The sequence below is a fragment of the Camponotus vicinus genome, unplaced genomic scaffold (genome assembly GCF_025532165.1).
Source record: "Camponotus vicinus isolate PSW18456_S1 unplaced genomic scaffold, iyCamVici1.0 SCAF_13, whole genome shotgun sequence".
Taxonomy (NCBI): Eukaryota; Metazoa; Arthropoda; class Insecta; order Hymenoptera; family Formicidae; genus Camponotus; species Camponotus vicinus.
In genome coordinates this window covers 355128-368105 of record NW_028141949.1, presented here as the reverse complement: position 1 = coordinate 368105, position 12978 = coordinate 355128, and the positions used below count along the sequence as shown (strand labels likewise).

General features: G+C 33.0%; 2 protein-coding genes across 6 annotated transcripts in view; one reads left to right on the top strand and one right to left on the bottom strand.

Moving 5' to 3' along the window:
- The window catches only part of Dnr1 (E3 ubiquitin-protein ligase defense repressor 1), a 129103-nt gene that overhangs the window by 13196 nt on the left and 102929 nt on the right, over positions 1–12978 (bottom strand). The window lies entirely within an intron of this gene.
- LOC145964118 (uncharacterized) overlaps positions 1–12978 on the top strand; it is a 128088-nt gene that overhangs the window by 14990 nt on the left and 100120 nt on the right. For 2 of the 5 annotated variants that reach the window (XM_083086532.1, XM_083086533.1), the window contains exon 3: positions 5196–5281. The exons of 1 other annotated variant lie outside the window; for it this stretch is intronic. In XM_083086532.1, the coding sequence (XP_082942658.1) occupies positions 5196–5237 (42 nt within the window). In that variant the 3' untranslated portion in view covers positions 5238–5281. Of the gene's footprint in view, positions 1–5195; positions 5282–5353; positions 5742–6535; positions 7052–12978 lie in introns of those variants that run through there. 2 more of the 5 variants (XM_083086535.1, XM_083086534.1) reach the window with 2 other exon arrangements.

The window sequence follows — 12978 nt, the reverse complement described above, 5'->3', positions numbered from 1 at the left end:
ATATTCATCCACTAAGGAATAATAAAATGTCGTAAAAAAATAATTGAGATAAATAAACACAATGCCATCAGCAGGTGCAATCTGAATGCGCTAATAAATTTCCGTCTGCAATTTCCCACGGGAAACTTTTCCGCAGGTTTTTTCGCTACGTACGCGATATGCTTGGCTAATAGCGCGTGTCTTAATGACACATTTTATTAACGATGATAAATTTAATTCTTGTGTGTATGTGTGTGAGAGAGAGAGAGAGAGAGAGAGAGAGAGAGAGAGAGAGAAATTACATTACTGATTTAATTTGATTTTTATCGAAATATCACAAATCGCTAAAAATGTAGCGAATTAGCAGATCTATTTATGTATTCATCTAGATTTATTTTTATAGAGATCAATAAGATATTCGTTTTACTCTCATATATCGTTTCGTTTTATTCTCATATATTGTTTCTCGGTTGACAATCACAATCGTTTTTGGAGCAATGAAAGATCTTGGATATCAATGTCCACTGTGGACGGAAACGGAATCCTTTCGTAGCGATAACTTCGAGTCAAAAGGGATTCCTTTCGGAAATCCAACCGAATCTGTCCGACGAATTACTTCCGGTGTGCTTGACTGAAGAGCCAGCGAGTTGGCTCAGCGGCGAGTATTTGGATTCTGTTGGTTCGCTAACATCGCGCTGAAATGTCGAATAGCGAAATGGATGCTGAAGAGCAGGAGAAGGAAGCGGAGGTAAAGGAGGCTGTCTATAATCACTCAGTGACGTTTATTCGCAAAGTCCGTTGACTCGCGACGGTGCAAACGTCGTCGTCGAATCCTAACGGACGAAACTATCCGACAAAATTAAGCTCCGAAACTGCAGTGCTCGCAAGCATCGCGAGTACGGCTTTTACCCGCGGAACTTGAAGCGCTTTTCGTGTATTCGCCACTTGATCTTCCCCGTCGGATCCATTTATTTATCCTATCTGTTGGACGCGAGTTTAGTCAGAACGTCTGCGTGTTAAAAGCTTACACGCAATTTCGGTTTTCCACGATTCGACCTACAAAAAGCTCTGCAACCGCATTAACAGGCTCGTACGATGTACAACTTTGCATTACGGTGAGAAATGTGTTTCGAGTTCATTTCATTTCGGATTGTGTATTCGACAAATTAGACCATAGGCTACGTAATAAGATCAATCGTGTAAAAAAATAACGAAAAAAAATTAAATGTTGAACAAAAATAGACAAAGTAATTAAATTGTATAATTAATAGTTGTACCTACTAAGTAGCTAATAAAGATATAAATTAAATTTTACATTTTGCTTCTTAACAATTCTTTTCTTTGAATTATGTTTTTATGCAATAATAGTTTATTAAAAAAATTTACCTCTTGTATGTAACTTTATTCTACATAGAGTACAAAACTAGCCGAAATGCATAGCAAATATTGTTTGATTTCTTAATGTAATGTTACGCTCGACTTAAATCTCTAATTTTGCAAACATTTCCGGAATTACAGAAATGTTCGGAAATTGTTATTATTACTCCCGCTTAATTCTGTCGCGATAGTAACGTCGCACCCCAGATTCATTCGGTAGACTTAAGCAGTTGGACTATTCAACTCCGAAACCAGAGCAATGCGAGATCGTTCGATTTTACCGCAAAAGTTTTCACAAACTCGGAATTTCAATCGTTCACCGTTGTCGTAAGAGATATTAAAAGACATTAAACGCGATGAATCTATAGTTAAAAACAATAAGAGCTTTCTTCAGCAAGAGATTTCCTTATTGTCTCCATTGATAAATCAATAATATAAATAGTCGAAAAAACTTAGGTTTCTTATTAGAAGGCTAAAATTATAGGATAATCAAGAAAATTAAAAAATATATATGCGTTTTATAAAAATAAGTCATATGACATGACAAAAATCAAAATTATAATATTAAGCGATAACTCGTTATTTCTTATGTAATTTGTAAAAAATATAACAATATACAATAAATATAACAAAGAGAGGAATGATATAAATTATATTTTCTTAATATTTTTAATAATTTAATCCATATGTGATCTTAGACTCGACAAATTACGATTATTATAATGTTAGCTTTTTGTAAAATAACATTTATAATTTTACGCTTGAGAGAAATGTCTTGGTAATTATATACGAATTATTACAATATTTAGTATATTGTTTCAATTAATAGTATCTACAAGAGAGAAAAGCGTATATCTTACAATAATTTATCCAATGTTCAACAGGTTTCAGTTTCGATTTATATGCGTTTTCCTTTTTTTCCAATATGACATGAAATTTTTAAAATATGTTCGCTGTATATGCATATATTCAATCTACTTATATTATGTTAGAAACTGAATTTTCACATATGATTGCGTGCGCATAATGAACATATTAGTTAAATAATTCAATTAAAAGGAAGAAAATAATATTTTAAAAAGTCGATATATAAGAGAAGACTAAATTATTCGCATTTTAGCATTACTTGAACATTGTTTCAGCTTTTATAAAATAAATAGAATCAGCATTGATCGATGTTCTCGTTTTATCGCAAATGTATCATAATGCGATCATATTGCAATAGTTTATTCTCGAGCAAGCCTTATAAGGTTTACCGTTACAACATTGTTACATTACAGTGTGATTACATTACAATATCACATCGGAAAACAAATGTGTTTTCACACAAATAGAAATGCAATACAATTCTGTTGCATTTATCTACAACGCGGGAAAACATTTATTTGTAGCATAAAGAATACTGTTGCAGTGACTATGCAACTCATTATATCGTCGTTTATCCTACACAATTTTCTCTTTCCGCCCGTCTACGCTTACATTGCCATGGAATTACGTAGCCGCACAGCCATTACACTCGAGATCCTTTCACGAGCAATTAAAGGAAATCCCCTTAATCTCAACAGCACGTTCCGGAAAAACTTTAGTGCAGCCACATTTCTCAGGAACTACTTTTCTGCGATATAACGCGGTTCAGAAAGAGATAGAAGCAAAGAGAGAGGCAAGTCGCAAGAGGCTGTAATACCGTCGGATTACAACGCCAGCGATGCCAGAACAGTCCACAGTGAACGAAATCTCGAGAGCGAATGCTCTGTTTTCCATTATAGCGACGTGCGTCGCTGTTCTTTCTCTATTTCCACATTTTCTCTTTTTTACTCGTCTTCTTCAACTGTAGGTTCTACGCCAGTTTCAGCGAAAATCGAAACGCAGCTCTCAGCTGACATCCGACTGCGCTGTACACTTTTTTCGTCTTTTTCCCGTTCTTTCTCTCCCTTATGTCAAATGCAGAATCAAAGATGAGTTTCGCTAATGATTTTAAATATTTCTGTGCCGAACAGACTTACGGTTACTTTGAATTAGCTCGAATTTGATAGCTGTCCTTTCATTATCCTCAAGAATCGACTTAATCCTCGATTAAGTTAATGATATTAATTACGACATGCTAATGAGAAAAAAATAATTTGCAGGATGTAAAACGGACGCTTATTGCAAGATGTCCATATATTCCGAAATTAATAAAATTGGAAAATTAATTATATAATTATTAGTAAATCTTGTTACTTGTATCCAGTTTTCATTTATATCTCTTCGCTTGAAATATCAATGTTTCAAACTACCACTTTTTCGTTATTTTTAAAAGAACTGCTCTTATATATTATGTTGTAAATTAGATTTCGGAATAATAGAAACACACACGAAAGTAATATTTACATTTATTCGTAACGATGCCAAATGCAACAATTAGTTTAAGATAAATTCTTATCATTGACGTTACTAAGGATATCTCTATCTAACTAATTAGCCTAGAAACTAATTATATCCTTTCCCATGCCTCCTTTGAAGCTAATCTCCCTCAAAGACGAAATTCATTGAGAGCTGGCAATTTACTCTCCGATGCACAAATCGATTTCTTACTTCGCTTTCAAAGCAATTTGTCCCAGAATTTTTTTAAGAATATGATATAAGAAGAGCTAAGAAAAAAATAAGCATGTATATTATTCTCTCTTTCTTTCTCTCGACAGGCAAAAAGTTTTTAATACAAATTACCGGAGCAAAATCCAAGCATTTAACTACCATACTCGAGATCGCTTGTAATTAACTTCGCGGTATTTTAAAAGCATTGAGGAAAAAAACTTGAGGAAGCTCGCCCCCTCTTGCTTGAGGGTTATTCTTAATATCAAAAGTTGATTTTTTTTTTTTCACAGCAAAAGGGCGCGCGTAAAAATCCGGCTAGGCTTTTACGATCGCCTCTCAAATTATAAATCAGATTTACTAATCTGATTTATATCAGATTAACGTTTTATAAAAAAAATATTCTCTAAACTCGCTCAATTTTTGTCAATTTCTTAAGATCGTAAATAACTACCATCTAACAATACCGTCGCGGAATTAACATTCTGTATTGTGGAGCTGGATAAAATTGAAAGCGCGCGATGCAACTATATAGCCACTGGCAAAATGCGAACAACGATAAATCACAAGTATACACATACTTCGCAGTCGATCGCTGTGCATGGCATTTTCGATACTCGCAGGTGGTTAAACTGCCAGCAGTACACAAAGCATGTAAAAGGATCTATGAAAGCATGTTTCTATCTTGGTGACAATCGACCAAGACTCGCAATATCAGTAGTAGTAAGGCTACTGATGTAACGTTCTACAACGAGAGACAGATACTTTTATACGTCTCATCGAGTCAATAGAGATCGAAACTCGAATAAATAGCGCGACTGTAACATTTTTATTTTATACATATATCATAAAAAACAAATATAAAATCTTTATTTCATATATGGAATGATTCTATTTCATATATATATATATGAAAAAGCTAAATTTTACAATGTCTCTTATACATTTACAAATTAATAAATTCTCTTATATATTTATAAATTAATTAATTGAAGTAGCAACTCAAAACATTTTCTCGAATACTTGCTCCTCATAGCACGCAATCTTTGTATTATTAAAATTTAATATTCAATAATTAACTCTATGCAGAATTACATTTTTATTCAACAATAAAAGTTTTTAAAAATTTTATTGAAAAAATGAAAATTTCTATTTTCTTGTCTCGTTTTTTTTGTTATATTTTACTTTTTTCTTTATATTTCATTATAATATGATTTTAAATTCATTTTTTCCTCACAATTTAACTAACTCCAGGATTAAATTTTCAGACAAATGATCAAAGAAGTGAATCGACGAGAGCGATGATATAATACAAAGAGATATAACACCCTTATAGATCACGGTTCATCAAGCTGTAAGTGTACACACAAACCATTACTATTACCATAACTAACATTTTAAATTTTCTTTTCGTTTAAATTCAAAGCGTGACTCGAGTCTCTCTCTCCGTATCAAGCGAATAAGATTTTCGAGCTTGGCTTGGTCCAGATATATTACCACTGCTGTGATAACAATGAATTATTTATATGTATCTCGAGTTGCAAAGCCGCCTCACAATTTTCCAATGAATTTCTTTATTTCACAACTCGGCTCTTCATCATTATATAATAATAAGCGTAATGGCGCAAATTAAGCTACACACCGAAGGATAAAACACGTAATTTCGCAATTTAATATTCTCACAGGATATGTCAGCAAGTTATCTTCCTGTTTCCGAGAGATATGGCGCGGTATAAGTTTCCTAGGAACAAAACACAATAAAAAAATGAATTAATGCAATAGTTGCTTTATTCGCGCATATTCCGAATTTAATTTACATCTTCTAATGTGTTAAAGAATTAAAATAAAAAAGAAATTTCAAAAAAGAGTAAAAAGAATAAAATCTAAATATATTAATTTCTCATAAAAATTAGTATACGAAATCTCCTTGGATGTATTTTTGGTAGAAAGAAACGGTAATCCATTCCTCAGTTAACGGTCTTACTATTTTTGTTCCTCATTCGTAAAGCCGTTCACCACGAAAACGATATAGTGTGATGAACTGCGCGCCAGTAACCCGCTCGTTCGAAAACGATCGATACTTTACCCCCCAAACTCTTGAAAGTTATACAAAAGCAACTGTCGCAGAGGAAGAGAGAAAGAGAAAGTCTGCAAACTCGAGAAAAATAAAGTTTCAGCAGCGAGATGAGAACATTATTTGTCTTAAGTTTAACGTATCAATTATGTAATTGATGCGGCATATCTTTGTAGAATCTACTTTGAATGACGATTAAATAATGCTTGAGCACATATAAATTTATTTTGATGACGTGCAAAGCGCTTTTTACCCGTTGGCAGCGTAGTAACGAATATTTTAGCTTTCTCTTTCGCAATTTTATTTTATCATTATTTTACGTGCACTACGTATATGTATTTGCTTGTTAAAATTTATACAAATTTGGAACGTTCCGGCAAATGTGAAATAATAAATTTAAACATAAAGCATGGCCAATTAACACAAGTAACATTTATGAAATTAAACTAAAATGTATTTTAAAACTTATCTCATGATAATGTAATATTATTTTAATAATTTAATTTCTTGTCATGCGCGCGACGCGTGTTTAAGTTTTTAGTCTGCTACCTGGCAAGATTGATTTACACAAACAGCTGGTTCTGAATTATGCCATCCTTCGCTAATGAACCTGCCTGGTCGCTTGCGAGTTTCGCCACCTTTCCTACACAGAGACAAATGTCTTCCGCCCCGTGCAAGTAGGATAGTACTCAGAAATGTGCCCCTAACGCATAGTCGTAAATGTATTAACGCGTGATCCAAGTTTTATATTTTCTAATAAACCGAAAACAAGTTGATGTGTAATTAATTGATTCGGAAAACATGCGGCTCTCGGCAAGAAATTTATAGTGCGAGTTACACATAATTATAAAAGTTGCGTCATTATATATTTCATGGTCGTAATGAATTTAACTGCGGAAACAGAGGAAATGATACAATTAGAGGACAGAGAGAGAGAGAGAGCGCGCTTATTTATTTTTAACGAAAATGTACATATTTAAGGGATATAATAATTAATCGGAAACTTTCGTAAAATTAAGAAATTTTCTTCCGACAGTTATTAATAAAGAGCTTTTAATATACAAATTTAAATTTAATGTTTTCTTGCTGCACAAAATCATCCAGGTATTTTATTAATTAAGTAATTATTAAATTCTCTCCTTTATTGTTTTCCAACATGAAGCTTCATGAATATCTATGTTTAATAAATTTTCATGAGAAAATTGAAAGGAAATAACATTTCTCGTTAGCGAATATGTCTGATGAAATATTTCAACGTTGCTAAGCGTCAATAGTATCATTGACGAAAGATATTTTATAACAATGCATTTTTATATCGTGATAAATTTTAACTTATATTACTAAAATGACTCATCTTTCCCAAATCCATCTCTTATTTTTTATCGTCACAATTATGTCCTATGTTATTGTCACATAATTTCTTAACGTACACGATGTATACGATACATATCATTGCTTCTTCTCTTCTTTCATTCTTTCACTCTTTTGATATTGTCCTTTCCATCGCGTATTTATTTCCAAAGAAAATTTTTCCAATCCATTTTTTTGATATCGCGTGCAATAATTTTTACCTGAATGTACGTTCTTTGTACCGCAAATTTATTTTTATTAATACGCATGCGTTTTCAATGCGTGTTATTCGCTTTCCGACCTCTCTTTTCTCTATTTTTGAAAAATCGGTGGCGAGTTTCGCTTCATACTGAAAATTGGCGAAGGAAATCGAGGTCGGAGTTGCTGACAAAAGAAAAACCGAACTGAAAAAGTTGAACTTTCGCAATGGGTGGAAAAGCTCGTTGTAAAACACTCGCACAACGTTTTGAAAGAGAGATCTACGGTTGCCTTTTACAACTTACGTTCCTGGCACTTCAATGATTATTTAATTAATAGCAGCATATATATATATATAAGCGTAATATTCTTTCATATTTTAAAATACTATTTACAAATGAAAATAATTTTTATTTTCCCAACGTTTTATTTTCAATCTTTTCATGAAAGCGTAAATAATTGTGAATTTTTATTCAATCTATTGTGCGAAATAATTGGTTGTTGTTGAAAAATTACCGTGGATTATTAAAGATTTGTAAAGCATAAAACTATATTTATTAATCAATTATTGGTCGACTATGAATCGATTGTTAAGTATAGCTCGTTTGATCAATTTTATATTTCTTTATTTTGTCAAATCCGATTTACTGAGCAAAATTTTATTGAATATATATCTCTGCTACGCGCTTATATTAATGCTGTCATAATAAATATTATCATGAATACTATATATAATCGAGAGAATTCAGTCGAAAAAAAAGTTTTATCAAATTTACAAAAACAATAATATAAAATAAAATAATAATAAGCAATAGTCCAAACAATTCCTGCATATACAACCGTAAATTTTGATCGCTAAGAAGCTCTCTCCAACGAGCTTCTTAATGTCTTGACTTTCTTGGACTCTTGTAAACTCATATTTATGCGCATCGAATATTATCACATCGCAAATATCACACTTGGGACATATTGAGACATATTGAGAACGGAACAGTCCAATTGCTCAAATGCAATAAATTCGAATTTTTGTTTTCTTATTTTGTAACATTCTCATTCTGTGACATCGCATCGATAACGATATTTTTCTTTTCTTTCAACGGAGCTAAGATCTGAAGGAGAAGGCAAAAAATAAAATTTACAATGTATTACATACGTAACATATGCTATACCAGTGATTTTTTTTCCATTACAAATGATGCTCAATGATAGTGAACGTAATTTTAGAGGCAAGCCATATTTTTTCCACCAATATACGCACGATACAAAAACGGCTGTTTCTTGCCCCATGCGTTATTGGTTTTTTTATATCTGCATGAGGGAGTCATATATTTTATTTTTCATTCTATTTATTTTTTATCGTTACAAAAAAAATTGTACCTATCTTTCGGGGAAGTAAAATTTTTTTGGATTATTATATTGAAATAAGCAATCAAATTTTTGCGCCCTTTGTCAACTTAGGACTTGTATCAATATCACAGATCTTGATATAAATATTATAAGCTTTAGCATATGCATATGCATATATATATATAGTGTATTCAGATATTTATTCACAAAGATTCTAAATACAAAAATCGGAAATCATACATCTTGGCATATTGGTCGCAAAATCGACTGTTTGTATTCTAGTTCTATTCTTAAAATTGAATTCTGTGGACTTTGGCTAACGAATAAAGTGCCAGCAAAATATAGACTTTGAAACATGTAGATTGTGAAGGTAAATATCAAGCTATTTATAATAACACAATGTGCGATTTCCTATGCAATAGGAATAATATAAATGTCAACAACACAGAATGCCTACAATTATATAATTATATAAATTTATATAAACATGTTAAAATATTCAATTAAATTTCCAAATATTAATAATTAATAATTAAATGTTCATGTCTAAAAGTTATAATAATAATAATAATTTATAATTATTATCCACGATTCTTTACTAGAATGCAGTTTATAATTTTTCAAATATCTACTTATGTGTAACTAAATTTTTACGAAAGCTTGATATTAGAGGAGATTTTGTATATCGCAATATTTATGACAAGCACATAAACTATGACATCTATTTAAATACTTAAATTTACTGAAAACATATATTATTTTTACGATGACGTTGTTTTTATGATGACTAACGGTAAATAACGGTGTCGTAATCCTACTGTTCACGTTGCAAGTTTTTCTCTTCAAACGCAAATCTTTTCACTACACGAGCGAAATGACAAACGATTCGCGTGTTATACGGTATGCGATATTCTTATGAAAAGTCGCAGTTGTAATTCTGCAGATAACTATGAGTTCCGACTGCCTCGGATACGGAAACACTTTGTCTTTATCAACGTCCACCGACTTTGTAGTCGGAAGAAATGGCTGCGACGATCTTTCGCCATTACAATGTATGATAGACGATCCCAGTGACGACATTTCGCTAAATGTGAAAATTCAAGACGAATTAATAAAAGCTGAGCGACAGAATTTCGTTTTCCAATTTACTTACAACGCAAATTTAAAATAAATGCGAGCAAACAATGATTCTGTATTTACTAACTTTTATTCCCATGTCAATCATGAAATATTAGTATGATAATTTGTAATGCACTACATTTCTCAATCATTGATTATTTGATGCGACAATAACGAGTTGTCACTTCATGTGTGTATCTTCCCAAAATTTATGGACAGAATGTGACAGTAAAGTGTCGCATCGTTGCAAACGCGAAATGTATATCGTCGATAAATCAAACATGAGTCTGTCGGTCGGTGCGAAGCTTCTACGTCGTACAAAGTTCGAATTCGCAATCAGAGAAAAATTGTTTTTTTTCTTTTCTTTTCGATAAAAAATGTAGATCAATAAATCACAGGCAAAATCGATGGTGTAAAATAATTGACGAGAGGTAATTCCGTGATTTATATCCTACGATGAAATATGATGATAAAGTATCTCTGTGTGTGTGTGTGTGTGTATCTATATATATGCTGTGTTCCCGAAAAAACTCATTATTCTCATCTTGCTATGCTTTACGTTTTTATGGTTTCTTTTATGCTTTTTGTAGTTTAAGTATAATTCAAAAATCCTTGAATAAACATGAAAACAAAATGTAAATAGCTAATTCTGTCTTACAAATAATTATACATGCAGTTATAAGTCATTTTGTCGATTCGTAACGATAGTGTGTGAAATAAAAATAAGAGACTACTGCGACATAAAAATAAACACTCGGCCTTGCTTGGCCAGACACTAAAACAGGATTAAAATAGGATGGATTTCTAAAGCTCATATATTAATAATGATATTACACATGTAAATTAATATCTTCTATATTGAATATCCTATATATCGATTTCACAAAACTTCGATAGCACTTTCATGTCCTTTATATATATCCGTTCTTTTCTCGAATAAATTAGAGATGCGGCGTCGAGATAACGCAATTAAATCCTAACTATGTTATCTGACCTATAAATTAATTTTGCGGTATCGTATGCAATTATCGGACAAACCGAGGCAAACTCATCATAGTACTTAACTATAGATAAACACAATATATTTTCTCTCTCTTTTATTCATACATTTATTGAAATTTGTAGTGAAGTATTTTTTTATAAATATTTTACCAGGAGGAGGATTTTGCAACGCTTGTATAGATTACGCGCATTATCGGATATTTTTTTCAAAAACATACTGAAGAGGCAATGAATGCGCTGCAGATCTGACGAATACGCATAGCTAGATAGCGAAAGAGTTTGTCGCGTCAGCTGGAGCAATTATAGCTGCAGTATCGCAATTCCGGCGATGAATTAATTCGCACGACAGACTCATTACTCTTTACGCATTTGACTTTACGCGATAATTCGAACAACTGCGATTAAATTGGAATTACGTTTCGATCCATCGAAATTTGCGGGCAGCGCTTCGCGCTATTAATTACAATCCTAGACAGTATTTAATTGCGTTGATTCACGGAAAACTTTTGAACGCAAAGTCGAACGTGGAGTCGTTACTCGATCATCGTGTTCGGAATATTTCCATCTGAACGTACCATGGAATCACGAATATTTCGAGTAAAGAGAGCAAAAATACATTGTCACTTTTCGAAATTTGATAACTGCAAGATAATCAGCATTTGGCATTGTCCAAGTTAGTCGACAAATGTTTATAATTTATTTAAAAAATCGAAATTTCTCTTTAGATTCTCTTTAAATGGCTTACCTATTTTATCGATCCAATTTCGCGCAGCGATTGCATAGCGGTATGGTTACATCGTGGAATATCACGTAGATGCACCGGCATCGATACAAATGCCACAAATAATTCAAAATAAATCGCATCGACATAGTAACAGGGCGCATCCCGTGCATAACATTATTTATCGCGTATATATTTCAGCCGCAGAGGGAAGCGTCGCCTTTACAACCGCGCACGCACGAAAACACATTCAACACACACACACACACAATATCGCCGGATGCAATCAGTACCCTCGCGGCGACGGCAGCATGCAATTTCGTACGTGCCCGCTCGGGGATCGATGGATCGCGCCCAAGGAATCCAGCTGATTGCACAAGCGTTTCTCTCTCTATCTCTCGCCGCGCTCTCCTCCCTTTCTTTCTCTTGTTTTTACTCTCCGACTCTCCCCGAGAGAGGAATTTTTACGGCGGAAACGATTTTCAATTCAGACGAAGGTCTCTCTCTCTCTCTCTCTCTCTCTCTCTCCGTGTCTCGTTTTCGCCATTCGCACGAGTACATCCGTGCGACAGATTACAGCGGACGCAATTCGCAACTACGCTGCGGAGAGTTCGTGGCACTCGCTTTGAATACGCGCCGCGGTAACGAACCAATCAGAACTTCAAACAAAACGAGTTGTTGTTTCCCGACCGAATACTCGCGACGATATATTTCCCGAGAAATTTCCTCATTTCATACTTATATTTATATAACCGGATACTAATTTTAAAATACAATCAGACTTTTGCCCTTTTACGAGATACATTGCAAGTTGTAATGGAGTATAGTACCGTATATTCGTGTTTCTGTTCTATTAAGGAGATTTATAATTATATAACGAAATTTATTAAACATTATTATGTGCAACTTTTTTTCTTCAATTGAGTTTCGAAATGAACTTCCGGTATAAATATTCGAGGATCAATAAAAGGGATTCCATTTGATAGCATAGAGAGGTCTCGAAGACGATGCAAATTTTCCGTAATCGAAGCAGCGACGATGGCAAATGAAGATTCGTCTCATTTTTAGTTAACGATACTAGAAATTTATTAAGAGAAAAAAAAGAGAACATTCGGATTAAGAGCTCTATCAAGGATTAAGAGCATTCCTTCCGGAATAATTTTATTGCAACATCAATCATGATATTAAGTTTCATTACAAGATTTAATTTCGCTATGCATAATATCATAATGAATTTTGA